We start from the raw sequence: 27,874 nt of genomic DNA on the forward strand, positions 1-27,874 counted from the left end.
TCATATTAACATTGCATCTGTTGGCATACTTTAATTTTAACCTCTACATCTTATATCTAGGGCTACAGTTGGAGAAAAGAAAAGCAGGAAGACTGGAGCCTCCTAAAATAAAATCGAGAATAATTACAACTCCAAGGCAGACTCTTGACAACTGAAGGCTGCCCCACTCAAGGCTGTGGACTGATATTCCTAATACATATGCAAAAAATATTTAACAATTACTAAATATTATGTTGTTTGTACTTTACAGGTAAGTCACGTCCAATAAAACAGATACTAAGACATTGGGACGTTATTCCCAGGACCTGATTTACAGAGTATGAAACTTTGCTGTGCAAAACACTATGGGGCAAATTCACTAAGATTCATAGTTGCACCAGTGTCCGCCTCGCCGGACTTCGCCAGGCGAATTTTCGCCAGTGCTACGCAAATTCACTAAAATCCGAAGTTGCACCAAGGGGAAATGAAAGGTTGTGAAGTTGCACTAGTGTTAATTCGCCAGGCAAAGCGAAGTTACGCTAGCGATGCTTAATTTGCATATGGCGCCAAATTGAATTTACAATGGAAGTATACATAGCAGCACTACACAAGCCTGGGAAACCTTCAAAACATCAAATAAAATTTTTATTTTGCCCTACACATGTGCCCACTGTATAGTTAAGGTGCCATGAGTAAGGAAATGTAGGGGGGAAGGAGGGTAGCCCCAATACAAATTTAGATCTTTTTCAGCCTATCACCCATAAAAAAAGAAAAAACCCCAGCGTTTTTTGGGACTTTGAAAAAATTTCAATTTTTTTTTAAGCAATCCCTATCTACTCTATTGCACTTCGCCTGGTCTGAGGTGGCGAAGGTCTAATGTAAAAGGTAGCGTTCAGAAAAAAATTCGCCAGGCGTAAGGGTGCAAAGTAACACTAGCGAATTTACGCCAGTGTCCGTTAGTGAATCGCCGAATTAACGAAAATGCGCTACGCTAACGAATTAACGCTAGCGTTAGGTGCTTCGTCCTTTAGTTAATTTGCCCCTATATTACTGGTGGTACAGTTGCCCAACGCTCTTGGCCAGACTCACTAAAGAACACTTAGGAAGTCTGGTTGCTGCATTTGTTCATTGGAAAAAATGAGCAGCAACCTACAGTAGCTTCCATCACTTCTGGACAATGGCAAAGACCGAATTAGAGCCCTTGATCTTCCTTACAAAGACCACAATTCTTTGTAGCCACCACAGTTGTAAATCTTAGAAAGGGTTTGATTTTTTTCTGTAATTTGGCAGTTTCCAGAGTGGGCCAATAAGGTGGCAGTTCAGGCAGGTCCATATAGGTACTAGAATGTATTAAAGCCAATCAAAGCTGAAACTGCTTGGTCTATGGGAAGCCAATTGTGGAGCATAGTTTTGTCATCCAGTTGATAAATTACCAGCTAAAGCTGGGGAGATTTTAAACGTTTACTGGCAATGGGCATCCTGGTAAATTGGTAAATATCTGTCATTGTCTCCCCTCTTTGAATTGGAACCAATCTTTTAAGCGGCTCTTGCCGTGTACAGATCCCCAACACTTCACTGATCTACCCATTACCTGCTCCTGATCTGCCCAACCCTCCTGTGATATCATCGATCAGCCCATGATATCACCGCCCACCCTTCTCTTCACTGGCCAGTAATATTAGGACAGAAATGTGGCAACCCTACGTGTCCAGTTTTCAGTAATATTTTAAGGCTGGTCAATAGCACTCATGGACGTGGCCAATCGGCTCCGGATTTGGAAGTAAAATAGGCCAGCCAATCAGGAGAGGAGTATGTGTCTAATTAAATTGAAAAATATACAAATATAAGAATTCCCCTTGACAAAGGCTATAGTGCCGAAACGTTGGGGTGTTCTCATCATTGACAAGTGTATCTGCTCCCTGTGGTTTGTCCCTTTTTGCCTTGATCTTGTAACTTGGTGGTATGTGATATCTATGCTAATACTGTTGTGCATAATATACCAGTTTGTCTGATGTATTTTTGTTTGCTATACACTATATAAAAGAGAATTTTTAAAATACCACCTTTGTTTACTAAGTATTATTTTCTCTATTGAGTGTACATCCCCTCTCTATTCTTACATCTTATTAAGTTCGAAAGCCACACACTCAAACTTATTTAAATACAATTTTATGCAAAACCAGAAACAATGCTGCCCAATATTGCTTGTACCATCTGTGTACAGTTTCAGTATTTTCAGAATCTTTAAAGCAGAGATAATTAACACTCAGCCCTGGTTCAAAATTGCCTAGGACCCCACAAGTTGACTGAGCACCCCAGAAGTTGTTACTTGCAAGAGCTGGAAAGTTGCATATGTGAGATACTGTAGATGCGTAAGTGCCCCTTGCATTCAATATGACCATAGAGATAGAATACATTCCTGGCACTGATGATTCCTTTACCATGTTATTCTATTCCCACTGGAATTGTTTAAGCATCAGATCTCACCTCTCCGAAAGACTGTGAACATTTTTGAATTTCCCAATCAGTTTTGAGAACAGCAAGTAAAGGGAAAGGGCGGTCTAAGCCAAGCTAGAATTGCCTTGTCTGACATTGACTGAGCAGAACAATTTCTTTTCTTGCCACATCACATAATAGAATGTCTGTGTGACCATGTAATACCTCTAACTAAATGGAATAAAACAACAAGCAGAACACTTGCACAACAAAGCATAAACAGACACCTTCCATGCTTCTGATACCAAGCTACTGGCAATCATCATTCCTAGCGCACTTTTAGAATTACAGCAACTTATACATTTTCATTTATAATTATTATAACACTCAAATAAAGCCATAATTTGGCTGTAAAATATATGCTTAGAAGTGTAGTCTAATGGTATCAGCAGTTACTATAACCACTTGATGTGATTTGAGTGATACTGAACAGGATAATAGATGTCACCATAGCTGGTATATCCTAGAACTACCCTTTGACTATTAAAAAAAATGTATAGATTGATGGGAGGAGAGGGTAATTCTTGCCCTTTAGAAAGCACTGGTAAAGCCTCATCTAGAATATGCAGTGCAGTATTGTCTCCATAATTTAATACAGAATGGCCATTAAAGGGCAACTAAGCTGAAGGGTATGGAATATAAAGAAAGACTGGCCAAGATGGGGTTGCTTACGGTGGAGAAGAGGCGCTTAAGGGGAGGTAAAATAACTATGTATAATTATATAAGAAACCCTCTAATGTTCTTTTCACCAGAAGGTCCTTCCTGAGGACATATATTGAGATTGAATTGAGAAGAAACGAGGTTCGATCTTAAAGGACAAGACAAGTGAAAATCACAGACAGGTGCCGTGGGCCCACCAGAAAACCTTAGACCGTGGGCCCATCAAAAAAACCTTAGACCGTGGGCCCGCCAGAAAGCCTTAGTCCATGGGCCCACCAGAAAACCTTAGACCGTGGGCCCACCAGAAAACCTTAGACCGTGAGCCCACTAAAAAAACCTTAGACTGTGGGCCCACTTTCCAAACTATTATTCCTCCTCTCCTCACTGAACCTCTTTAATCTCCTAGTCTTTTATATATATTTACTATATTCTTTCATTATTACCTTTGTCTTCCCATAAAGAAATAGGGAATGACTATGAAATAGGCCAAATGGTTAGAAACAAGAGGGCCCACTGGGAGTTTTCTTGGTATACTGGTGGGCCAGTTCGACACTGAGGGGGCCCATTTACTTAGCTCGAGTGAAGGATTAGAAGAAAAAATACTTCGAATTTCAAATGGTCGATTATGGCTACTTCGACCATAGAATAGGCTACTTCGACCTTCGACTCGAATGATTCGAAGTAAAAATCGTTTGACTATTCGATCATTCGATAGTCGAAGTACTGTCTCTTTAAAAAAAACTTCGACCCCCTAGTTTGCCACCTAAAACCTAAATGTAAGCCTATGGGGAAGGTCCCCATAGGCTTCCTAACAATTTTCTAATCTAAGGAAAATCCTTCGATCGATGGATTAAAATCCTTCGAATCAAAGGGTCGCTAAATCCTTCGATATTCGAAGTCGAAGGATTTCAATTCGGCAGTCGAATATCGAGGGTTAATTAACCCTCGATATTCGACCCTTGATAAATGTGCCCCTGAATGTACCTGGGACAAAGGGAAGAATGCCTTGGATTTTCTCCATCCATTTAAACGTGGTGAAGAACTGGCAACATGAATTCCTCCAAACCTTCTATTTCATTACATCTTATCCTTGTGTTAGACGTCTCCATGCGCAAATGTTAATATATAGCAGCAGAAGGAAATAAACAGGCATGAAAGCCATATGGCAGCCAGTCACTACAGCATGGTGCTTAAGGGTGCGGAGAATATAGGGATGGCAGGGATCCAGTTGTAATGTCTATGAGTAAAAAAGCGCCATATGGTTGCCATATCTTGTTAATATGATAACATGATTAATACAAAAAGAAAAAAGGGATGCTGTTCACATTTCTATTTGTACTGAATCTGTCTGAGCTCATTTGAAAGCCCTGGAATTAATGGATGGCAATATCGCCGGTTCTCCAGAAATATTCTGCCCCATTTTAAATCCCTTAAATACAAATATTTTGTCCTGTTGACACTTTTCAGTGATTTTAGCTTAGACCAGCAGTTTTACGGGAATGGAGTCAGCTCTCCTAGAGCTAAGAGGGTTATTTACCAACATTGTTTTTATTTTATATTTTTATTTGCAATTCAAATTTTTTGTAATAAAAATTATGAATGAGAATAATGTTTTACAAAACAGAAATTTGAAAAATGAATAGTCATAAATAAGGTAACATTTGTGGGGTTTTTTTTTTTTTCAAAGTAGGAAAAAAAACGCTACAAAAGAAGACAAATAGTGGGTTCCTCACCCAGGGACAGATTTCATTTGGATAAGAGAATCTCAATAAACTGTATACAGGGAGATCTGCAAATCAATCTGGAAATATGATTTTCTTGTAGCGTTTTGTATGTTTTTGGGTTATTCCCAAAAAAAGGAAAGAACTTGCCAGGGGATGAGCAAAGATTGATTGGGGGTGTAGCTGGGTATGGCATCATGTAGGAGTGATGGATCAGGGCTTGGCCTAAAATGTCCGAACTTCTAATATGTTTGCAGAAGAATCATAGAGACTCCTATATATTCAGTATGTAAATAATTCAGCCCAAAAGAAATCTAAAAAGGGATATGGCTTCATTATGGTCACAAACATAGCCCCCATTTCCAAATAATTTAGTGTAAACTGAATAGCAGTGAGAGAAGCACACTCCATTATGGAATGTGTAGCTTCCAATTCAATTTCAAAAGCATCAACTTGTTATAGGCTCCACCCACATACCCATGATTCTTCTGAAATCAAGGAAGGAAAAGGACATGTATATTTAAGCAGTACCTTATGCAAACAAATTGTGATGGGCTACAACAACATACCCATGATTATATTAGAATCAGGAAAGGTAAGGTTCATATTGATAAGAGCAGAATATCAACAAAAAACTCATCACAGCCTCCACCACATACCCACGATTTTCTTTGAATCAAGGAAGCCCAAGCCCATCTATATATCTCACATAAACAACTTGTTATAGGCTTCACCCACATACTCATCATTCTTTTGCAAGGGAAGGTAAAGCCCGTGCAGATATGGGGAGCACCTCAAATAAACAAATATTTATAGGCTCCAACCAGATACCCATAAAGTCAAGGAAGGCAAAGCCAAGTTATTGTAGATATGAGGAGCATCTCGTGAAAAGGACTTCATTATTAGTTTAGCTTATACAGGTATGGGATACATTAACTGGAAACATGTTTAAATGATTTTTTACTAGACTTAAGGTATGAAACCCCAAATTACGGAAAGATCCATTATCCAGAACCCCCCAGGTCCCGAGCATTCTGGATAACAGGTCCCATAACTGTAGTTAGAGGATCGCACTGACTAATTCGATAGTACAGGTCCTCATTAATAGCTTGTTTTCTTCACTATAAAAAATAATTACACCAATGTATTCATTTGCCTTATTGGATTAGCAAAACAATCAGTGTTAATGAAGTCTCTGAAAAATCTATATACATAACTTTGATGTTGAGCAAAGAATTGATGAATCAACGTGGAGCAATGCCGTTGCACAAACACACAGCTGATTTAGAGTTAGTTGAACAGAACAACTACATAAATCATTGAATTATTCAGACACCCCCTTAAATTAGATGCAAACACCATGTCTGTATTACTGTGCCAACATCCTTGGCAAACCAATATACGGCCACAAATGTAACGTCCTTACTCCACACTTTTCCCACTTATAGCTGCCTACAGAAAATATTTAAAGCTATATAATTAATAGTTTTATCCAGTGTCTGAAATTGAATATACCCTGCCAGAACCTCCTCCTACATGACTGTCTTCTTTTATTGATTCCATTGCCCTTTAGTAGTATTTTAATACACTTATAAAACACCAGCAGGTATAAGCACCTGGTGACTTTGGGGTGGGATTTGAGTTCAGTGGGGAAATGAACAAGAGGAGAAAAAAAATCAATATTCAACTTATGATCATATCCCAAGTGTATGTGTCAAGGACCAGGACCATGTCCTACAAGCCAGCAGAAACTGCATTTACTGGGTAAAACCACTTTTATTTCTAAAATGATGACACAGTAGAATAAAAAAATGAATACTTTTGGCCATCTTCAATGTGCTTGAGGAAGGAAGCAAGATACTGCCTTTTATCAATTCACTGTAGGAATGTCCAATCAAAACCAACTATAAGACAAATCGCCATTCATATGCAATCACTACAAACCCCTAAAACTAGTAATAACCTATATAGAAAGATACTCTGCAAACATCAATAGATATTGTAAATATTTCTAGGGCCGCATTTCTTAAGCCTGTTTCCTTTTGTCCGTTCCATGGTTTGTTCACCAGCCCAATCCTGGTTCTACCAGCCTTAATGTACTGGGCAACCCATAAACATCCTTCATTGACACCCATGCACTTATGGCCTACCTTGGGAAAACATAAAAATCGATTTGAAAGAGACCTTAATTAGGTAGTTTTAACTACTAGAGATTGCTGAGCGAGTTTGAAGCTAGTGGGGTACTTTTTTCTCTTTCAAATCATTAACTTGTACTGACTAAGGTCAGACCTCCGCTCCTACCGCAGGATAAATTTATTTAACAAGGGATCATTTTTTTGTTTGAAAACATAAAAATCATTACCAAAACATAAATATATAAATTAAATAAAAATAAATAATAAAAGATCAGATACAACACATAGCATCCAGTACAATATATCCGTTAAATCAGGTGACAGTAATGGGCTCATTTACTGCATTTCTATATAAGTTCATTCATGTTATTACATTACCCCAATATCTTAAAGTTCCTTTTGCAAATATGATTTAGATGTATATTACAATAAAGATTTGCCTGTTTTATTAATAGTTATACTTCTGCTGTTACAGTGATTAGAACTTATTAGGTATCCCCCCGGTGTCAGGCTGAGACCCACAGAGGACTAATCTAGTGAGAGGCTTGATCAATCTTGGAAAAAGAAATGAGCTGCATGGAGGCAGTGGAACTGAAAATCACAATAAGATATTCGGTTTCCAATTAATAAAGTGATTTATTGAATGGAGAGCACACCAAACATTATCCTATAGATCAGTCAGACTCCAGACAATATATCCGGTAAATCAGGGACGTACAACATGAGTCCCCTCTTCTGTTACAAAAGGAGAACTCTCAGAACCCCCTGATAGACTTAATAAGGATGGAGTACCCAGTGCATTATGGCAAAACACTTCACATTATTGATTTCACTGAAAAAGTACGTTATGATTTGTTTTCATTGAGTGTCATGGTAGGACACTGAGAGCTAGCTGAGTCAAAAGTCTAGGCAAAATATGCTTCATCTGTAAATTATGAAATTATGATTTCTTCAGCCCCCCCCACACACACACACACACCTTTCCTGTAAGACACCAAAAAAATGCACCAAAAACAATTTCACTGATCTTCAAAACAGTTTTTAAAAAGTGATCATTTGTGCACAGAGCCCACAATTAATTAGAAGGACAGTAGCCGCTAAGTCCTTCAACGTAGCAGTGAAATGCATTCTTGGCCCCTAACTTACACTGTACGTTTGGCAGAACAGTTGGAACATTCCTGAGATCTAAGTATATCATTAGACAGCAATGTCTGGCAGGTCTCCAGTCCTCTAAAAACTCCAATAGTGAAAGCCTTGAAATATTTCTCTAAATGTATCTGCAAGTACAAGGACATCGCTCTTTATTATTCGCACAGTACTGAACTTTGTATTATTCTCTCTTCTTTCATATGAATGCGCTGGGCCTGTATTATAAATGTTTTATATATAGCTAATATTTTTACAGTAATCCATTAACCCTTAGTGCTAAGCAACAGTACACAGCACTATATATTGTTCTGAATAGATGGAAAAAAGAAACGATTCCCACACACACAGACAATTATTAGAGGGTGTCATGGGGCATCTAATCAAATTGTGCACTTCATCTGTGACCTTAGCTAACCCAACTTCATCAAGCTAAGAGAAGCTCAAGAGCTGAAACAAAGGCACAGAGGAGGGCAACAGTTGACAAGTATTTTGAATGCAAACAGACAGTAGTGAATATCTGAACTCTCAAGAGCTCAAACCATCCCAGCTAGACTAGTGTTTGCACTGTTGTAGCCATGGATATTGATGCCAGATGCTTTTTTGTTATATTCCATATTTTGTACAGTACATTTGCTGCTTCTCAATCCTGATAGATATAGATAGATAAGGAGCTTCTTGGATATATGAAATTGCATTTACTATCTCTTTTGGGGAGGAGACAAACAATGTTCCTTGGGGGTGGACACAAGCAATTTGCCATGTACAGTAAGTGGACACAAGCAATGTTCCTTGTGGGTGGACACAAGCAATGTTCCTTGGGGGTGGTTACAAGCAATACTCCTTGGGGGTGGACACAAGCTATTCTCTTTGGCAGAACACAAGCAATGCTCCTTGGGGTAGACACAAGCAATGCTCTGCAGGGGGGGTGAACACATGCAATGCTCTTTGGGGTGGACACAAGCTATGCTCTACGGCGGTGGACACAATCAATGCTCCTTGGGGGTGGACACAAGTGATACTCCTTGAGAGTGAGCACAAGCAATGCTCATTGCGATAGGACACAAAAAATGCTCCTTGGGGGTGGACAGAAGCAATGCTCTTTGTGGTTGCACAAGAGCAATGCTCTTTGGGTGGTAGACATAAGGATTTTTTCATGGGGTAGACACAGGCAATTCTCCTTGGGAGTGGACACAATCAATGCTCCTTGGGGTGACACAAGCAACACAAGCAATGCTTCTTGGGGGTGGACACAATCAATGAAAAACCTCCTGATGTTCATAGACTTTGTTCTGAATATTTCAGACTGTGCTGACTTCTTCAAAAAAACAGTCAGTTGCTGATAAATGACTTGAGAATGTGTTATCTGTTCGAGAGAAACAGCCTCAGTACATCTGGTTTGCTGTACACAATCCTTCAACACATAGTAAAGCTCTACCACACAAAAATGTCTGTTGTCTAAGGAGAAAGGATTTTGAGGAGATAGGACTCTGAAGGTCCATTCAAATAAACACCAAGAAGAGGCCTTGTCCAGGGTATATCTTGACAGGGTTCCCTTTGTCTCTTCTGCACTGAAGCGTCACATATCAGTAGCTTAAGGGTAGTGGTACTTCTAATGCTCACTTGTGTAACCTGGAAGTTGCTCTGAGTGCCTGATGCATCTAACAGATGCAACTCGGAGTTCCATGCATATTAAAAGGAACACATCAGTGTCCATCACTGTGCTTAAAGATTGTAAATGAGTCCTTACATTGTTATAAGTGGTTGGTGTACAAATGGTAGTTATGGCAGATAAAGCTTTTGCAATAACTTGAAGACCATGATGTTGTCTTGCCTTATTAATATCGATGTACTGAATCCAAGATTCCAAATCCTAATTTGCATATGTAAATTAGAGGTGGGGAGGGAAATCACGTGACTTTTTGTCACAAAACAAGAAAGTCATTTTCTCCCACTTTTTCCTTTCTCGCCGAAAATGTGTATATGCAAATTAGGATTTGGTTCGGCATTAGGCTGAATCTTTCACAAAGGATTCGGGGATTTGACCGAATCCCAAAAAATGGATTAGGTGCGTCCCTACTTATTACAAAGGATTTATTGAAGCAGATTTTTTTTAAAACTTGTACCAAGATTGCTGCCCTTTGAAGCATTTGACAGTAGCTCCTTCCTGCTTTTGATTTAGATTTACAAGCATGTCCCATGTGCAGCGGGCAACAGGGGGATTCAAATCTGAAAATGCAGGGACAGCAGTGCGTAGAGACAGGTCTCCTCTGCAGCCACATACTGTATTTTAATCTTGTTCTGATTTCACAGAGACAAAAGCCAGTTTGATCAGTTGGCCATAGTTCGTATTAAAGGGCAACTACAATTTCTTTCTTTATAGAGCCTTTGGATTTGTATAATGGAAAAATATATAAACATTTTCCTTGTAGTGGCTTCTACAAAGCTAAGAAGACACAAGGGCTCATTTATGAATGCAAGAACAGGCTCACAAAAAAAACACAAATCTTGTGCTTATTGACTCTATCCATTATATGTACAGAACACGTGTACAAACGTATTCCATACACTTTCACATTGCTCCATCTTAACAAAAAATTGTGTCCAAGTTTGCCTACTGACGAATGGAAACGCTATAACTTGCAAACACTAAAAGTGCCACCATCACCTCTATGAAGATTTTAGCCTTTAAAAAAACAAAGGATTGTGGGTAAACAGCATGGGGATTTGTATCTAAAATTGCATTTGCATACATCATTTGCAGTTGTAAATGATCTTGAAGGTCTTATCCCCACAGGAGTGTGGCCAGTTGGAAATAGCCATAGATGGAATTCTCCAATCTTATCAAGAACAACCTCAATGTTTACTCTTACACCATGCAGATAAATGCAGATGAAGCATGGCTTTTCTAAAAGGTTTTCTTAGGAAAGCCCACATAATAACATTTTATAAGATAAATGCATATACATATATTTTATATTAACTACAGGAAACTTGAATATTTAAATTACAGGATAAGCTTACCACTTTCCATGGTGGGTCCGGGTGCTCGTGCCCCAGACCTTCAGCATGGGGGAGTACGTCACTGAAATTCAATAGTAGGCAGGCATCAATCCGAAACACAACAAAGTAAAATCCAGGAGCCCAAAATTCAAATAATACAAAAAGTTTTTATTTTTTTATTTTTTATAGGCTATGATTAAGTGTCCATGGATGACACGAAACACGTAAGGCTGTTTAATTTGAAACATAATGTAAAATAAAAACTTTTTGTATTATTTGAATTTTTAGCTTCTGGATTTTACTTTGTGGTATTCCAGATTGATGCCTGCCTACTATTGAATTTCCATGAAGATAGATTCATAGACATCAGTTTGATTCAGATTTGGTTCAGATATGTTGATGACAATAAAGATCTCAAAATAATTCTTTTAAAAAACTAACCCACCAAACCCATCCACTTTGAGAGGTCTTATTATCTGAGAAATCCCCAAAAAATCACATGGTATAGCCAGCGCTCCCTATGTACCACAAAACCACATCAGCACAGGTATTGCCCTGTACTATGAACAATGAAACAGGGGCAGGGCCGGACTTAGGGGTAAGCAGCAGAGGCACATGCAACTGGAAGGGGAACAAGAGAACATGTGGCAGTAGGGTGGGGGGACCAAGTGGTGGAGGAGATGGTGGTGAGCAGGCAGCTGTGGGGGTGGGAAAGTAGGTCCCTGGGTTGGGTGCAAATACTACTTGGCCGAGAGGAAATTTAAGTGCATTATCTCTTTTTGATGTATTTCAGTGAAAGAGGTCTTGCAATTTTTTGTTTCGAAGATCTCATTCGCAAGTGTAAGGGAGGATGACAGTTATTGCTAAAATTATAGTTGCTGACAAAAGTAATTAGTAGTGCCAGTAATTACAAGCAACAAACCAAATTCTATTCATTGCACAAATACATGAACAATGGTAGATGTCCTTCTAACAAACTCAAGATGCGTGGGGGGTTGGTTTCATTGTTAAAGGGGAACTATCACAAAAATTAAAATTTAATATACAGTTAGCTTTCTCATACTGAAGTAGGAAACGTTCTAAATACAATCAATTAAAAATTCTGCATTGTTTCTGAAATAATCAAGTTTATATTCACTATTCCTCTCTCAGCATCTGTTTCTCTTTATTCTGTCTTCATGCAGCAGTTGGGTGTCAGATGAATGATCCAATATATCTTAAAGGGGGGGGGGGCTTCCTTTCCTTGCAGATGTATTAGAGCTCACTCAAATAACTGATTCCAGTACAAACAGAATCTAACAAAATGACTAGCTTTTGCACAAATTCTGCATGTAGAGAGACAGGATTGCTGGTGGTAAAAACAATTGACGTATATTTTATTAGAACTGATAGATTGTGTGCACGTTGACAAATCCAGCGTAACTGAAGACATTCAGTTACTGCTAGTCCCACGCCCTTTAGTATATTGTATGCTGTTTTCTGGGACTTTAATAGGAACTACTGACCAGAGCCCTGTATATGACCTGCAAGGTAAGGTAGGCTAGGAGACTAGGATGGCAAAAGTAGAATTTTTGTATCAGAGCTGCCCAACCTGCACTTATTGACACAATATCCTATATTTCAATTCAACAGTATAACATGCAGTATTCATTCTTCATGAACAGAAGGAACTATAAATCTGAGTATATTCAAGATGTCCTATGCATGTATATTCAAAACAGCTGTTTCACCCAGAGCAGTAATACTAATGACTCGGCAGCCTTTCTCCTTCCAAACACTAGAGGACACCTGCTATTCAGGACCATCAGCAAAAAAAACCCAAACATAGCCAATTCTCCATATGTGAACCATCAATATGAAATTGGTAGTAGTCATGCTTGCAATGCTTAGAGTATTATAGTTGACAACAGGTCATTAGAAGAAGGTAACAAGCAGCTCGGGGGCAAGATCCAGCTCATTCCATTTGGTTGTATTTTAAGACTTGGTTCACAACCATTTCTTAATCGCCACTATTCTCCCCTCTAATTTGCTTTAGGCCAAGTGTAAAAAATATATTTTATATGTAGACAGGTAGTCACATATTGTAATTATCTGCATAGTAAATTTCCTGTGAGGTACACAACAGAGGACTCTGCTTCCATCAATCCCCTATTTGTTAGGATGACCCCTATTTGTTGACTATTTCCCTGCTCATTGTCCAGTGGTCCAAAAGAGGTTGCTAGTGTAGCATTATGCTAATAAGAATCTTTAATGGTGGACTTACTCCCTGCAGTTGGCCCAAGAAATGTGGAAAGCCAACCTGTTGAGCAGCTGAGTAGGCAACAAAGCAATGGAAGCAAGAAGCACACTGATGGTAGGCAAGCCAATCAATTGAAACTGCCTAATGAAATGAACAAGATGTAACAGCTAGTCATTTTCAAATGGTATATCAGTAGTTATAAGCAAATCTGTCCTGTTTCGCTTCACCAAAAAATTAGCAAAACGGCAAAAAAAATTGTGAAACGGCACAAAATTCAGAAAACAAATTGTCACAAGTCAACGTGCGACAATTTTCTTTAGCCACAACAAATTGGTCTCATTCCAAATGCATAAAGTCAATGGGCGATTTTCTTTGTGTGGCAACTTTTTTGTCTAAGCAACTTTTATGTCTAAATGCACTACCATGCAAATTAGGGTCAGGAAAGGAAAAAGTGGGAAAAAAAAAATTTCATTTATGACGAAATGTCACGTGATTTCCCTACCCGCCCCTAATTTACATATGCAAATTAGGATTCGGATTTGGTTCGGCCAGGCACAAGGATTGGTCCGAATCCGAATCCTGCTGAAAAAGGCCGAATCCTGGCCGAATCCCGAACCGAATCCTGGATTCGGTGCATCCCTAACTATATATTAACTAATGGAGATACTGCAAACCTAGAATAAGCCTAGAATATTATGTGGCATAAAAACCCTTTAACAAATTAGACTTTTTAGTACACAAATATAGAACAATGTTGAGCTTATATGGCTACATATTATACTCAGATGTGCAACTATAAATATTTATTGGGTTACTAGTGATTTGCTCCAGTTGTGTCTGTGATGCTAATTATAACCAGTATGGAACATGCATAGATTTATAACATGCTGACACTTGTATCCCCGTAAATCTCCCATTGCTTGCTTAACTGTCAATACTGACCCTCAAAGGCACAATGGATTGTGTTCACATAATGTATATTCTATGCATCCCCTTGCCTGATTCTGCCACCAATTCAGAGACTGAGCAATAATCTTTCCTCAGTGTAAAAATGGGATATAATTATGAAGGAACATACCCATAGAGATTCTCTAGAAGGTTTTTCTTAGGTCTGCAGTCTCATTAATGATACTTGTTTCTAGATCTCTCTAATCTGCCACCATGTTCACTACAATGCAGTGTTACATGGATTATTAATTAAATCGATCCATCGCGGTTTACACTCAAATACAATTAAAGCTGTAGTGCTTTGGTAATATTTAGATTAATTATATATTAGGAAGATTAACCACTTAATCTCTAAAGTAGCATTAGCAGGGAATAGAGAACACCTCCTTCCTAAAATAGCGTCTTGCATAAGAAGGGGAATGACTGAATAACACTAGCATCTCAACAACCCAGAGTAAAACCCATCGAAGCCACTACTTTAGGTGACAAGACAACTGTATGCAATTTAAAAGATATCACTGACATAACTTATTGCTCACGAGTTTCATTTCTGCTCACTGGTAGCCCTGTTCTTGGTTAGTCAGGTGCCAATATGAGTTAGTTGGGTTGGAAGCCATTAGAGATCCCGAAGTAAAATGCAAGAGCTTTCTACACTTTACAGCCCAGACATAAAATGTTCTGCCCCACTTTTTACATTCTCCATCATAAGAAGGCTTAGTAAATATTTAGGGGCCCATTTACTTAGCTCGAGTGAAGGAATAGAAGAAAAAAAACTTTGAATTTCTAATTATTTTTTTGGCTACTTCGACCATCAAATTGGCTACTTTGACCTTCGACTACGACTTCGAACTAAAAATCGTTCGACTATTCGACCATTCGATAGTCGAATACTGTCTCTTTCGAAGGATTTACATTCGGCAGTCAAATATCGAGGGTTTTTTAACCCTCGATATTCGACCCTATGTAAATCTGCCCCGAAGTGAAGTGACTTCATATGAAGTTATTTAAATAAACTGCAAGCCTAGAAACCTTCATAGAAACTGGTGTAGTTAGCTATGTAAGTTCTTTCTCAGTTTAACAAACATCTCAATTACTTGACTTGTGCAGTTTTCTTTCCATACACTGGACATTGCAGTTTTATAAAGACCATTTATATATAATTGTGCTTAGGGTCTTGAGGAGACACCAACCCAACAAGCCTTGCACTCTTTACAGAGTATGTCTCTTTTTGCATTCACCATACCAGAGCCAAAAAGCAAACAAGTCATGGTTCTATTAAAAGCAAGGAAGGAATGTGGCAAAACATGATTTCTAGGCTTAGTAAGTAGGCAGTACTTCTCATGTGGTCCACCTTAATGGACGGAGGCATAGCCTCAGTGATGGTGCATTTCAAACAACAGTCTTCCCTTAAGATGTTTATTAAAGATAAACATTGCCACCTAAGAAATTAAGTGCATTAAAACAAGAGTTGCTTGTTATAATGAAAGCTCTTACAGGCCGATCTGATTTGGAGCTAATTTCCTGAAGGGCACTGTATTGAATATTATTATGGTAATACAGAGGTTACTGAGTACCCAGTTAAACATTCCTATTCAACACCAATCAGAGGGATTATTTTTACAGCGCTAGACTAATCAAAGCTAATTCGTGAATGGTCCTATGGGCACTGCAGCCAATTTGCAAATATAGTTTGTAAATGAGCCCATTAGATCATAATCTGGGTGACATGGCCAACCATAATGGCTACCCTCGCAAAGCAACGTTTAGCAAATATTTAACTAACTTCCTTGTGCTCTTACTGTAAGTTGGATAGCTATTCCCTCATTAACAAAGAACAGGGAACTCAGGAATTCCTAAGAAATATATTTCTCACCAGCTGATGTCAGAGGAACTTTTACTATTCTCAGTGCAAATACTGTTATTATCATTATGATATGGAAAGTTGCTTTCAGATAGACACACACTTTCGTTCCCCAGGATCCATATAAAAACAGTATCATTAAATACTAAATGCTTAGTCCAGGACTGGGCAGTCTGTAAGCTCCTGTAAGATGCCACAGATAGTCATTATTTATTGGGCCTCTTTATACCTGAAATACCAGGGCCTACTTTGAATCTCAGTCCGGACCACCTTTTGCCACACTAATTTTTAAAAAAATGTTAGTTCCTGGTATCTATTGACTTGAATATCATTATAGTTTCAGAATTGTGATAACTTGTCATACGTAGTTTAGCAACTGTACTATTTAGGACAATATTAACACTCATAAGACATTAATTCTTAAATAGCTATATGAGCCAGTAACAAATCCCAGCTTAAAAATATTCATATGGCTAGATGAACCAGTAACCAATCATAAAACAATTATTTTCATATGGCTGGTTGAACCAGTAACCAACCACAACACACGAATATTCATATTGCTAGATGAGCCAGTAACCAATCATAACACAAAAATTTTAATATTGCTAGATGAGCCAGTAACCAATCATAGAGTAACCAATAACACATGAGTGTTCATATAGATGAGCTAGTAACCAATTAAAATGCAATAATGTTTATATGGCTGGCAGAACCAGTAACTAATCAAAACACAAGAATGCTAATATTGCTAATGAGCTACCAGCCAACCACAACATAGGAATGATCATATTGCTAGATGAACCAGTAACCAATCCTAATACAATGCTTGAACGCATACTACAGTTTAATCTCAAGATTAAATCCTTGAGAATGACAGCAATGAATCAGTCTATGAACTGGCAACAGTAATAAACCGCAGTCTCCTTCCCCTCCTTCTGTCCTTGGGGTGAGTGAGGGTGGCTGCCCTTTCATTGGCTAAATCCAACCTCAGCAAGAAAATAATGTAGTACCTGTTGGCTATAATGATAAAAGCTTTACTCTATGTTATTGGTTGAAATGTATAAAAGGTGCAAAAAAAAGTTCTTAAAATCAAATCTAGAAAATCGAATGAAATCAAAATTAGAAAAATGGTCTACATTTGACCACATTGTCTTAGCATATATGTAATATTTATGGAGGACAAAAGAAAGTTATTTTTGGTTAGATGAAAAGTCTTCAAGATGCCACCAGTTGATAATAATGTGGAACTTCTATCAAAATTATGAGATTCTAGTAACATGGGATGGTAACAGAGAAAACAACAGAGCGGAAATATGGTGTAGTACGTTCAAGTTATTCAAATAGCACCATGTGTTGGAAAAGAGAAATCTCTCTTGTGTTAGTTCCCTTTTAAAGAGTCTGCCTCCAAACTTTGTGCAAATAAGCTTATTCCAAAAGCCTCCACCAACTTTGGCCAAAGTGCCTACTTACAAAATGGTAGTTTTACGTATTGCATGTTTTATCCAATAGTGTTCTTCCCCTTCTCTGCACAGCTCCTTTATGCTCCAATATAGGAATACAAAGATCCTATAGCGTAATACTGTTTTATTTTAACAATTAAAATTCTTTAAAACATTACATATCACTTTTATCTCCATGAGGATAGTCACCAAATGTAAGTTTTTAGCAGGTTTCCCCAATTCAGTTCCTCTTGGAACTAGATGCTTCACTATATGGGAAACAGGGCAGCATGAATGCTTCGAAGGAATCATGCAATCTCTGAAGTGCTTACATCATCTCCAATCTGAAGGAGCTAAGAACACCGGAGATACCACCTAGCCCACCCACATATAAACACAACCATATGAAAACTAACAGTAGGTACTGTATTAAACTTCCTGACTGATTAGGTTGTAATAATTAAAGCCTTTAAAACACACACACATCATGCCAACCCTAAGCCAAATCTAACACATGGAAAAAGAAGTGCAAAATAGTGCAGGGCAGTATGTATGTCTTCATTAGATCTTAGTCTGTTTACCTTACTATATAGAATCAATTGCCATCTCACACAAACAAAGTGTAAGTTCCTTGAGCATTTGTTGCCAGAGGGACCATAGCTGGCTTCACTTTTATTGAAATGGCTACAACTGAAACCAAACAAATAAATCCCAGGCTTGCAGCATGAAATATCCAAGTTGTTTTTTTGTGCTGGACCGTTTACTCCTGGCCCCTGGATAGAGGAAGAAAGAAGAGTAAAGAGATGCCTTCCCATATTCTTACCATTGGATCTCCGCACAATGTTCTCCAAAAATGTATTCTGAGGGGCGACCAGCCCTCTACGGCCCCCTGCCATGGCCATGGTGACACTGTCCTGAGCTGGAGAGTTTCAGCGTTAAACTGTAAAGTACCCGGATTGCTCTCCTTTCTCCCTGTATGAGGTCCTCATGGTCCTGCCTGAGAGTCAGCTTACAATAGCAGAATAAGAAGCAAGTGTTGTGCAAGCTGCTCTCCCAGCATCTCTCCAACACTCATCATCCAACTCAATTACTCCTCCTCTGCCCCCACTCATCTCCTTCTCACCTCCCACCTACTAGGTTCCCCTGCTCAGCTGAGTTTCCCTGACATGGAATTCTGAGCTCTCCAGGGTCCTGAAGGAAACATCTCCACAAAACTGTCAGACAGGAGATTAAAAAAAAACTGCTTTTGGCTTGGGGTGGATTTCTGTAGCTTCTAATTGTCCTGTGGTTCCAAATCACTCTTTCGCCACGGGAACTAAAAATTCTCAACGTCAAGAGCAACCATTTACCAACCACTATTTTTTAAATGAAGAATATTCGGCATATTCAACCCGCAACTCTCCAGCTGCTCTTGAACTGCAAGCCCCAGTATCTCACTGACAGCCAAATGCTATTGAGGGGGTGGTGGTGGTAGTTGTAGTTCAAAGACAGCTCGAGGGCTGTAATTTGAATCCTTTTATAGATTCCCCTTAAGATATGGTAAATCACATAGAAACATACACACTGTTGCTTCTATTATAACAGAAAGAGTTAAAGAGGAGTGAGCAATTAAAACCCCCCCAATTGCATGGCTGTATTTTACAATGAGTCAGTATGTGTTTCCTTAGTATTACTTTCTTTATATGTCATCAACATGTTCTGCATGCAGTGTTTATTTTTCTACAGGCTTGCTCACCTTGTTAGGGACATTGGGTATACCCCCCGTGCTTGGTCTTTGGCTGTCAGGGGATATTGGGAGTTGCAGTACAATGATTGAGGACCACATGTTAGAAATCCCTGTTTTGTCTTGCTGACCCTTTAACCTTCCTCAACCTTCCTATGCACCATCCCAGCACTGCTGCTGCTGCTGCTGATTTAATTAGGAATGCACCTAACATGCTCTGCATTCTAACCAGCCAGTGCTGCAGTGTCACTCGCTCCGTGTGTCATTGTTACGGAAGATCCTCATACAAGTGATGCAGATGGCATATAATACAGCAATAGGGGAAAAGATCTTCAGAGAAACCAAGACCCAAGATGAGTCTTTCCTCTGCAATACAATATTAACCCCACTTTCGCTCCGTATTCGTATTACGCACACTTTCTACATTTACCCTCTAAGGCAGCTCTGAATTGTTACCCTCCAGGGAAGCTCTGCTATTGGATGGCTGTTTAATAGATTGTTTAATAATCTGCATGTATTATAAAAAATCCTTACCCCCTAATTGTGTTTTGTATTGAACTGCCTTACTCTGTATCTTTCATCCAATTGGCATGAAGCCGTTGATGGTTATTTGTTTTACATGATTAAACAAATGCCAACGTCAATGGCCAATGTCAAGTTGCAGAACCCGAAAAACTGCCTTTACTGTTCCCCTATATTATCGGTTCAACAACGACAGACTGAAGGTCCGGTTGACTGGACCAGTGTAATACTCATGCTTATATGACTTGATAGCACCTTATTATAAGTCTAATATATTCATAATGTAATCTAATAATAATATTCTCTTACACTTTGTTATCTTTATAGGGGCTGCTGGGAGGGAAATGTCCAGAAAGCAAATTATTTTGGGGAAGAGTCTTTGTGTTTTTTTTTAGTTAACACGTCAAGAATGTCCAGCCTTCACGCCTTTGGTGTTGCTGAACCACAACTTTCAGCATCATGCTTACAGCTGAACTGCAACTTCCAACATCCTTCTGACAAATGAAGGCTTTCAGCAGGGGCTGAGAGATGCAGTCCAGTTGTCACATTGATTCTGAAAGTTGTGGTTCAACAACAGCTGAAGGGATCCTGGTTGGACATCCTTAATTTATTTAACCCCATCTACTCATTTGGAGTTCTCAGCCTTCTACTAACATTACCAGCCCCCCCCATTCTCTCTGGTCCTCCAGTTGCATCTTCCACCAACCCCTGCCTGTTAGTTGTTTTGGAATAGTTGGAATTGCAGCCCCCAGACTGTAATAGCATTATGTACATTACTCACTCCATTGAGGTTCGCTGTCACCCCATTCCCATCTGGTCTATGTTGATATAAAGAACTTTGCAGAGACTAAATGTCATATGCAGATTGTTGCATGGATCAGGAACAATCCACCAGCTATCATTGCATTGACACCCCAAGATCTGTAACCCTCTGGGGTCTAGTGTATTGTCACTCCCCATGCTATCCAGCACAACTTTAACGCATTCCAATGAGTCGAACATTTACTCTGACACAAGCACACACACTCACTCGTGCAATACACATGGTGCTTGTACAAACCTATCTAACGTACTGATGGATGGACAAGCCGTGCGCCACAGACCATGTTCTAGTTAATTCAGTGTCTTTATTACCTTCCACCAGTAGCTCACCCTTGAGAGGGGGGGGGGTCGTATAAACAAGCAGATGCTCCTTAACGGATGGCAGCCAGATGCAATGCTCTTTCATGGAAAGGGTTAAACATCACAAACAGAACAGAACAAATCCCAGGTGGGTGGTACAAGATATTAAACAAGTAGAGCATCCCGGTCCTGTCTTCATCTGCACCATTAATTCCTCGCAGGCTGCTGACTCCTAATGAAATTTTATTTAGCTTTGTGCTGGACAGAGGGAGAAAGAAGAATAAAGATATGGCTTCCTGGGTCCTTACCATTAGATCTCCGGACAATGTTCTCCAAAAATGTATTTTGGGGAGCGACCAGCCCTCTCCGACCCCCTGCCATGGTCAGGCTGGCACTGTCCCAAGCTGGAGGGGTTTCAAGACAGCGGTGAGATGGAAAGCACCCAAATTCCTCTGGTCTCTTCCTGTGAGGTCCTCATGGTCCTGCCTGGGAGTCAGCTTACAATATCAGGAGAAGAATTGGTGGCTGTGCAAGCGGCTCCTAAACTCATCCTCTCCAACACTCCTCATCCACCTCAGTTACTCCTCCTCTGCCTACACTCTTCCCTTTACCACCTCCCACCTACTAGGTTCCCCTGCTCAGCTGAGTCTCCCTGATATTGGGAATGAGCAGAGCTGAGCTCTCCAGGGTCCTGAAGGAAACATCTCCATGCAACTGTCATTCAGACGGCAGATAAAAACTGCGTTTGGCTTGAGAAGGATTCTGTGGCTTTCCCACTCCCCCCTCCTATCTCACTCTGCCTTTTTTTCTAAACACTTGTTCAAATGGTCTCTATCCGTACTGTTCCACTGAGTTAGTCTCTTGTAAATAGGAAATAGCACATCCTATTGCCCATAATTTAACAATCAGTCACCTGGTAACCACTGGAGTTGCCCCCACATACTCATGAAAGCTAAAATACCTATCTGAACACATAGTATGTACCCCAGCCATCTCTCTGGGGTCCAACTACAACTTTCAGAATCCTCTCTGCTGCATTGTCTGGTTTGCTGACACTTTATTTAATCCATTCTATACAATCCATGCTCCTGATTTTAATTAGGAATGTACCTAACGTCCTCTGCATTCTAACCAAGCAGCTTTTGTGCTTCGTTATCACTGAGGCTTTACAAGGGATGCAAATGTGGTCAACAATGGGACAAGCCTTGTCTTTTCCTTAGGGGGAACTGAAAATGACAAATGACCCCTAATTGTATCTCATCCATTCCAAAGGCAGATGCTAACAAGCCAAGCTCAGTATAAAGGAAATAAAGAAAATGCAGTTTTCTGCAAACTTTCATGAGCAAGTTAAATTATATTAGAAATGTTTGCCCCTAAAGAAATCACAGGGGTAAGGGCAGAAATTATATATTGTACATATTTTTAAACTGAATTGATGAGAGTAGTGTCTGTCTATCTACAAGAACACACACACATAATTGCATGTAATTTTACATTACAGCTGGAGACACAATAGGGTAATGACATACAGGTATCACTGCTAAAACTAATATTTATTTCAAAATGCCAATGGAATGACGGTGCCTGGTTAGTGGCTAGTGGAAGAGAGTTGTTAGGAAGAGCAAAGAGTTAATGAGAGCCAGCAGCTGTTTTGTGGGGAGTAGGGATAAGCAAATATTTCACTTCATTTCGCCACACAAAAGAACGCCCTTAGTATAGTAAAAAAATGTTGCTTGGTTTGGAAAATGTTGCATGAAATAAATGCCCCTTGAATTTAATGTATGTGGGGTATTGGGTGCTATTTCACAATTTTTCAGCTAAGTGAAGATTCGCCCATCACTAGCAGAGAGCAGCAGAAACAATTAATTGGTGGCTGGTTAGTAGGTTACAGAAGAAGCTTAGGATGCCCAAGGTGGTAGAAGGTTGAAAAAGTGTTAGTAACAGTTTAGACTAGTATTTAGGTGAATATGTAGGTAACAGAAGAGTTGTCTACAGAGTGTAGATCAGTGTTGACTGTACTGTTTGTTTCAAGCCTTTGCTAGGGAATTACAGGAGGTGTTAGAGACCACAGAGGGTGTTAGTGGTTTAGTGTGTTGTTGTAGAGCTGTGTGTGTGTGTGTGGTTTTGCCTCCAATAAGGATAAATTATATCTTAGTTGGAATCAAGTACAAGCTACAGAGAAAAAGGAAATAATAAAACAAATTTTGGACAACCTTTCTGTAATTCAGAGCTTTCTGGATAATGGGTTTCCTGGCAACGGATCCCATATCTGTGTATATATATACAAGGGCCTTGTACTGTGTTTTATAAATATTGGATTATAATAAAAGCTTGAAAGGCAAAGACAGTGCCGTAGAATTTCTTTTTGAAACAAATCCCCCTGAGTTAAACTATCCCGTGGAGAAGTAGAAGGCATCGCCGAAAGTATCCCCAGGCACGATCGAAGACCGCGTGGAGGAGAACGCCGACATTTGAAACTGCGGTAACTCTGGATCAGCGCCTGCTGGAGGAGACCATATCCCTCTCAACGCAAAGACATCTGGCCGCGATCTGACAAAGACCCGTACAAGTGCCACTCAGCCGACTTAGAAGTGGTGGAATTGAATAAGATCTAGACAGTGTCTTATAAGTCAGCTTTCCGTACACCTCAGGCTCAAAACTGACCGGACACGCCAGCCGCACACTGACTTCAGATTACTGGCAGACGCGATCAGCATCCTTTTGCGAAATGACCGCTTTGTGAATGTGAGTAGAACCAATTGCCTATTATCTGCTAAGGTGTATAGAGGATACTACACCATATAGGCTTTGTCTCCCTCTCACTATAGGTACCCCCAGCGCACCTTCTATTTCTTTCTTTTTTACCGAATTATACGTGGATACGTGGATCCACAGATTGAACTTTGGTGCAGCTCCTATCTCTACCAGTTGGACTGAGCGCAGTCTTCACCCCTCTGATTCATATATATATATATATATATATATATATATATATATATATATATATATATATATATATATACATATATATATATAAGGGTGAGGCTGTTGTGACCCTACAAGGCTCCTTAGTTACGCCACTGGTCCATATGCAAAAGCAGCATAATACATAAACAGTGGCGGCTGTCCTGCAGGTGCTGCAACTAAAACCAACTCTGAAATCCATCAGAAACATTTGCAGACTGCGCTCTGTAGGTTATGCCACAGTGACATTTAGTGGTGGAAACTGCTACGGCAGCCAGGCTAAAAAATCCCTGATTTACAATCATCAGTGGCCCCCAGAGAACACAACATCCAGTATATTAATAGCATGAAAGAAATATTCATGTAAATTATAGCCGTGAACTGGATACATCCATAGTGATTTTAAGTGGAATACAATAAAGCAAAAGCATAGATGGCATATGCTAATTAGTTATTAACAGTAGCAATTAAATGGAGCAGCAGGAGAACACTGGAAGAATTTCTACAAATATAATATCTCTCAAACAAGTGCACTAATTGCTTCAAAAGACAAGTGAACTGTAGCTTGGCATGTAGGGGGGTCCTGTGAGTTGTAGTTCAGCCACAGCTGTTTGATCATAGGCTAGTGACTGATGCATAGATGCAATTTAAAGGGGAACTCCACACAAACATAACCTACGCTTTTTGAAAAGTGAACATAATTTTAAGCAACTTTGCAATATACATCAGTTAAAAAATATGCAGACTTTTCATTATTTTTAATTTTTTAATGGTTTCTGACAGTTACCTAAGCCTAGCCCCCTGCTCTCCTGCTGATCTGTCTTTGCTAAGCTGGCTGACTACTGTTACTTTGTATCAACAGCCATCTGTCCTCAGCCTGAATCCTCCAAACCCCACAATTCCCTGCACATGTGATTTCAAAAAGGATATTAGCATCAGTGCAATGCATTGTGGGTTATGTAGTTCCTGCATGCTGTCTGTAAGCTGTGGAGACGTTGTTACAATTTGTAACATCAGTGTTTAGTCCCTCCTTCCCTGCCAGGATTTCAAATGATGCAGAAAGAGAAGAACTGTTAAACAGCTGGATTTCAGCATAGACAATGGCATTTATTCATGCTTTTTGAAGAAACAGGTAACTGTGATGGGTATATTAGGAGTTTCTGTGTTATGTGGGGCTCTTAACAAGTGGACAGTGGTAGACTGATCCCTTAAAGTAACGGGGCCCTGAGTTTGATTCTGACCTTGGCATTATCTGCAAGGAAATTGCATGCTCTCCTTGTCTGCACAAGTTCCCAGATGAAATAGGAAGATAATGATATTTGAGTGTAAGCTCCATGGGTTCAGGGACTGATGTGAATAATGAACAGCATCTGTGAAAGTGCTGTGTAATTGTGTCAGGGCTACATTTTATGGTAGCATATGAGATCACCATCTACTGGTTGAAGATCATATTGCATCAGATATGCTCTATCATTACAGCCACGGTTCAATTCTATTTGGAGTTTTGCAGGTTGAAGCCCCATATTTCTAAGACAGAACCTAAGCATTCAACCCCAGTCTTTCCATAATTCTGTTAACTGCCTTTCCATGGTATCTAGTAGAGCTTAAAAGAATTCTAACCCATTCTTGCTCTAGATTGCCTTCATGCTGGGACCCCAACTAATGCTTTGGGATCAAAAGCCACATTTTGGGAATGCCTATGCTAGGCAAAGAGGTTGTAATCTGAACAAGAAATATACACATTGTAGTATTATTTAAATGCTGTGTATACTATATACAGTATATCAATGTGCATGTTGGTGAGGATAAGGTGGGGAACACGCCAAAGGAGACCGGGAGAGGAGGCTGTTCTGGGATGAGCACTGTGTGTGTGTAGGTAATTGGTTGCAACTCCAATGAAACATTAAATAAACGTCCTACAGCTTGGCTGGGAGTTGCTCAGAAAACACTGCTTTAGGAGTTGTGTATTTTTATTGTGGATCACATGGCATCACTTCTGTTGTGGCTACTGACGCAAACAAACCCGTTGTAGGAACCATGGAATCACCACCACGTTCAGGATGGAGGTATCTCCAGGGCCCCCTTTCATCAATAAGCACACTTGCACACAATTCATTAGAGTAGACTGGACACACAAAGATGGGCAAATGTGATAAAAAATAGAATAAGGCTAGAAATGCTGTATTTTGTATACTAAACATAAACATGAAGTTACTGCACCACAAGCCTAATCAAACAAATGATTTATGCTTTGAAAGTTGGCCACAGGGGGTCACCATCTTGTAACATCTTTGCAAGACAAGACTGTGCACATGCTCAGTGTGATCTGGGCTGCTTAGGGATCATCATAAATTATCAAAACAGCACAAGACAAATAATATCTGCCAGAAGCCGATAGAGCAAGACTGATTAATAATTAGAATATGCAGACTGCACTGGGTCCTGTGTTGTCATCTAATCTAATGTGGATTTTTGTATTATTTAATACAAACCTACTCCAACTCTGCAGAACCAGTGGCTGCAGCAAAATAATCCTCCAAATAGAATCCCAGTTTATCTGTTTAAATCTGGCTCCATGATCTTTGTCCCTGCAGCTCGAGTTGGAAACAGTAAAGGCAAAAATAAAATCCATTACAAATCTCTACACAGTCGCCGACTGCTCTACAGGGAAACAAACAAACCTGCTTGAGTTCTGCATGGATGGGAAGTAAAGCGGGGGCTCCCCCTGCTGTTCATAAGTATGATTGTTTCCCTGCCCAGCAGTTAAGGACAATTCCTATCCACAGCCATAAATGAAGGGAGAATTTCACTGCAATAGTCAGGTTTTTTATAAAAATGGTACAAATTTTTTAATTAAAGTATATTGGAGATAGGTTTCTTTTCTATTAAAGAAAGTAAAAATAGGATTTAATTTTTTTGCCTTTACATGCCCTTTAAGTTTGCCCACATCTTGTAAATCATTGTAAGAAATCAAATGTTTATTTTTGTACACCTAACTAGTACATGCTAGATTATTTGATTTTAATGGAGACTATGGGAGATGGCCATAGTCCAGAGCTTTCTGGATAACGGGTTTACGGATACCACACCTGTATTGTGGTATTATTAATATTTATAAATTAAACCAGTGTTTGAAAGAACTGAGGGGGGGTATAAAAAATGCCTTAAGGGGCATTTTTATTAAGGTTCGAATGGTATATTCGAATTAAAATTAGAATTTTTTGGGGGGGTAAAAACAATTTCGAATTTAAAACCAGCAACTCGAATGTGAATTTGATTGTGAGATTTATCACACCTCGACCATGGAAACAATTCGATTCAATACGTTCCCTTAAACCTGCCAACTTCACATACAAGTCAATGGCACAGGTCCGTTGAACCATTTGAAGATGTTAATAGCCTTCCTGACATTCAAGTTTTTTCGGAGTATAACTAGATTCGAATTGCATTCGTATTCTATTCGAATACAAAAAAAATTTTGGTTCGTTCCCATTCCAACGAATTTTAGACGTTTACATTTTTTCACGAATAACCTCCCATTCGAGTTGTGAGCACATTCGAATTGATTAGAGTTAAAAAAAAATTTGCATAAGTTCGGAATTCGACCCTTGATAAATAAACTCGTTTTCAGAAATATCAAGTAAAGTCTAACATTTTCTTCTTGACAACGTTCATGTATTTTTTTAAAAAAAAATATAAAACCTTGATGACCATAATTCTTGAAATAAAGTGATTGCCATAAAAATCACCTTGTTTCAATTATTTAAAAAAAATGTACTTCTTTAAAAAAAAAACCCTCAAATGATAAAATAGCTTGAATCATGAAAATGCACCTGACTTCAATAGAAGCTTGCGTTTTATTTGATTAATGTGAAATAAATGGTCACAAGACTGGCTGAGACAAACAATGCAG

At 39.2% G+C, this 27,874-nt stretch overlaps 1 protein-coding gene across 1 annotated transcript in view; it reads right to left on the minus strand.

Annotated features, from left to right (window-relative positions):
• Positions 1-18,827, minus strand: part of LOC108717389 (potassium voltage-gated channel subfamily H member 1) — a 191,269-nt gene extending 172,442 nt beyond the window's left edge. The window contains exon 1 of the mRNA XM_041564274.1: positions 18,454-18,827. Coding sequence (XP_041420208.1) covers positions 18,454-18,532 — 79 coding nt within the window. The 5' untranslated portion in view covers positions 18,533-18,827. The remainder of the gene's footprint in view (positions 1-18,453) is intronic.
• Positions 18,828-27,874: the final 9,047 nt, after the last annotated feature.

This window comes from Xenopus laevis, chromosome 5S (genome assembly GCF_017654675.1).
Source record: "Xenopus laevis strain J_2021 chromosome 5S, Xenopus_laevis_v10.1, whole genome shotgun sequence".
Taxonomy (NCBI): Eukaryota; Metazoa; Chordata; class Amphibia; order Anura; family Pipidae; genus Xenopus; species Xenopus laevis.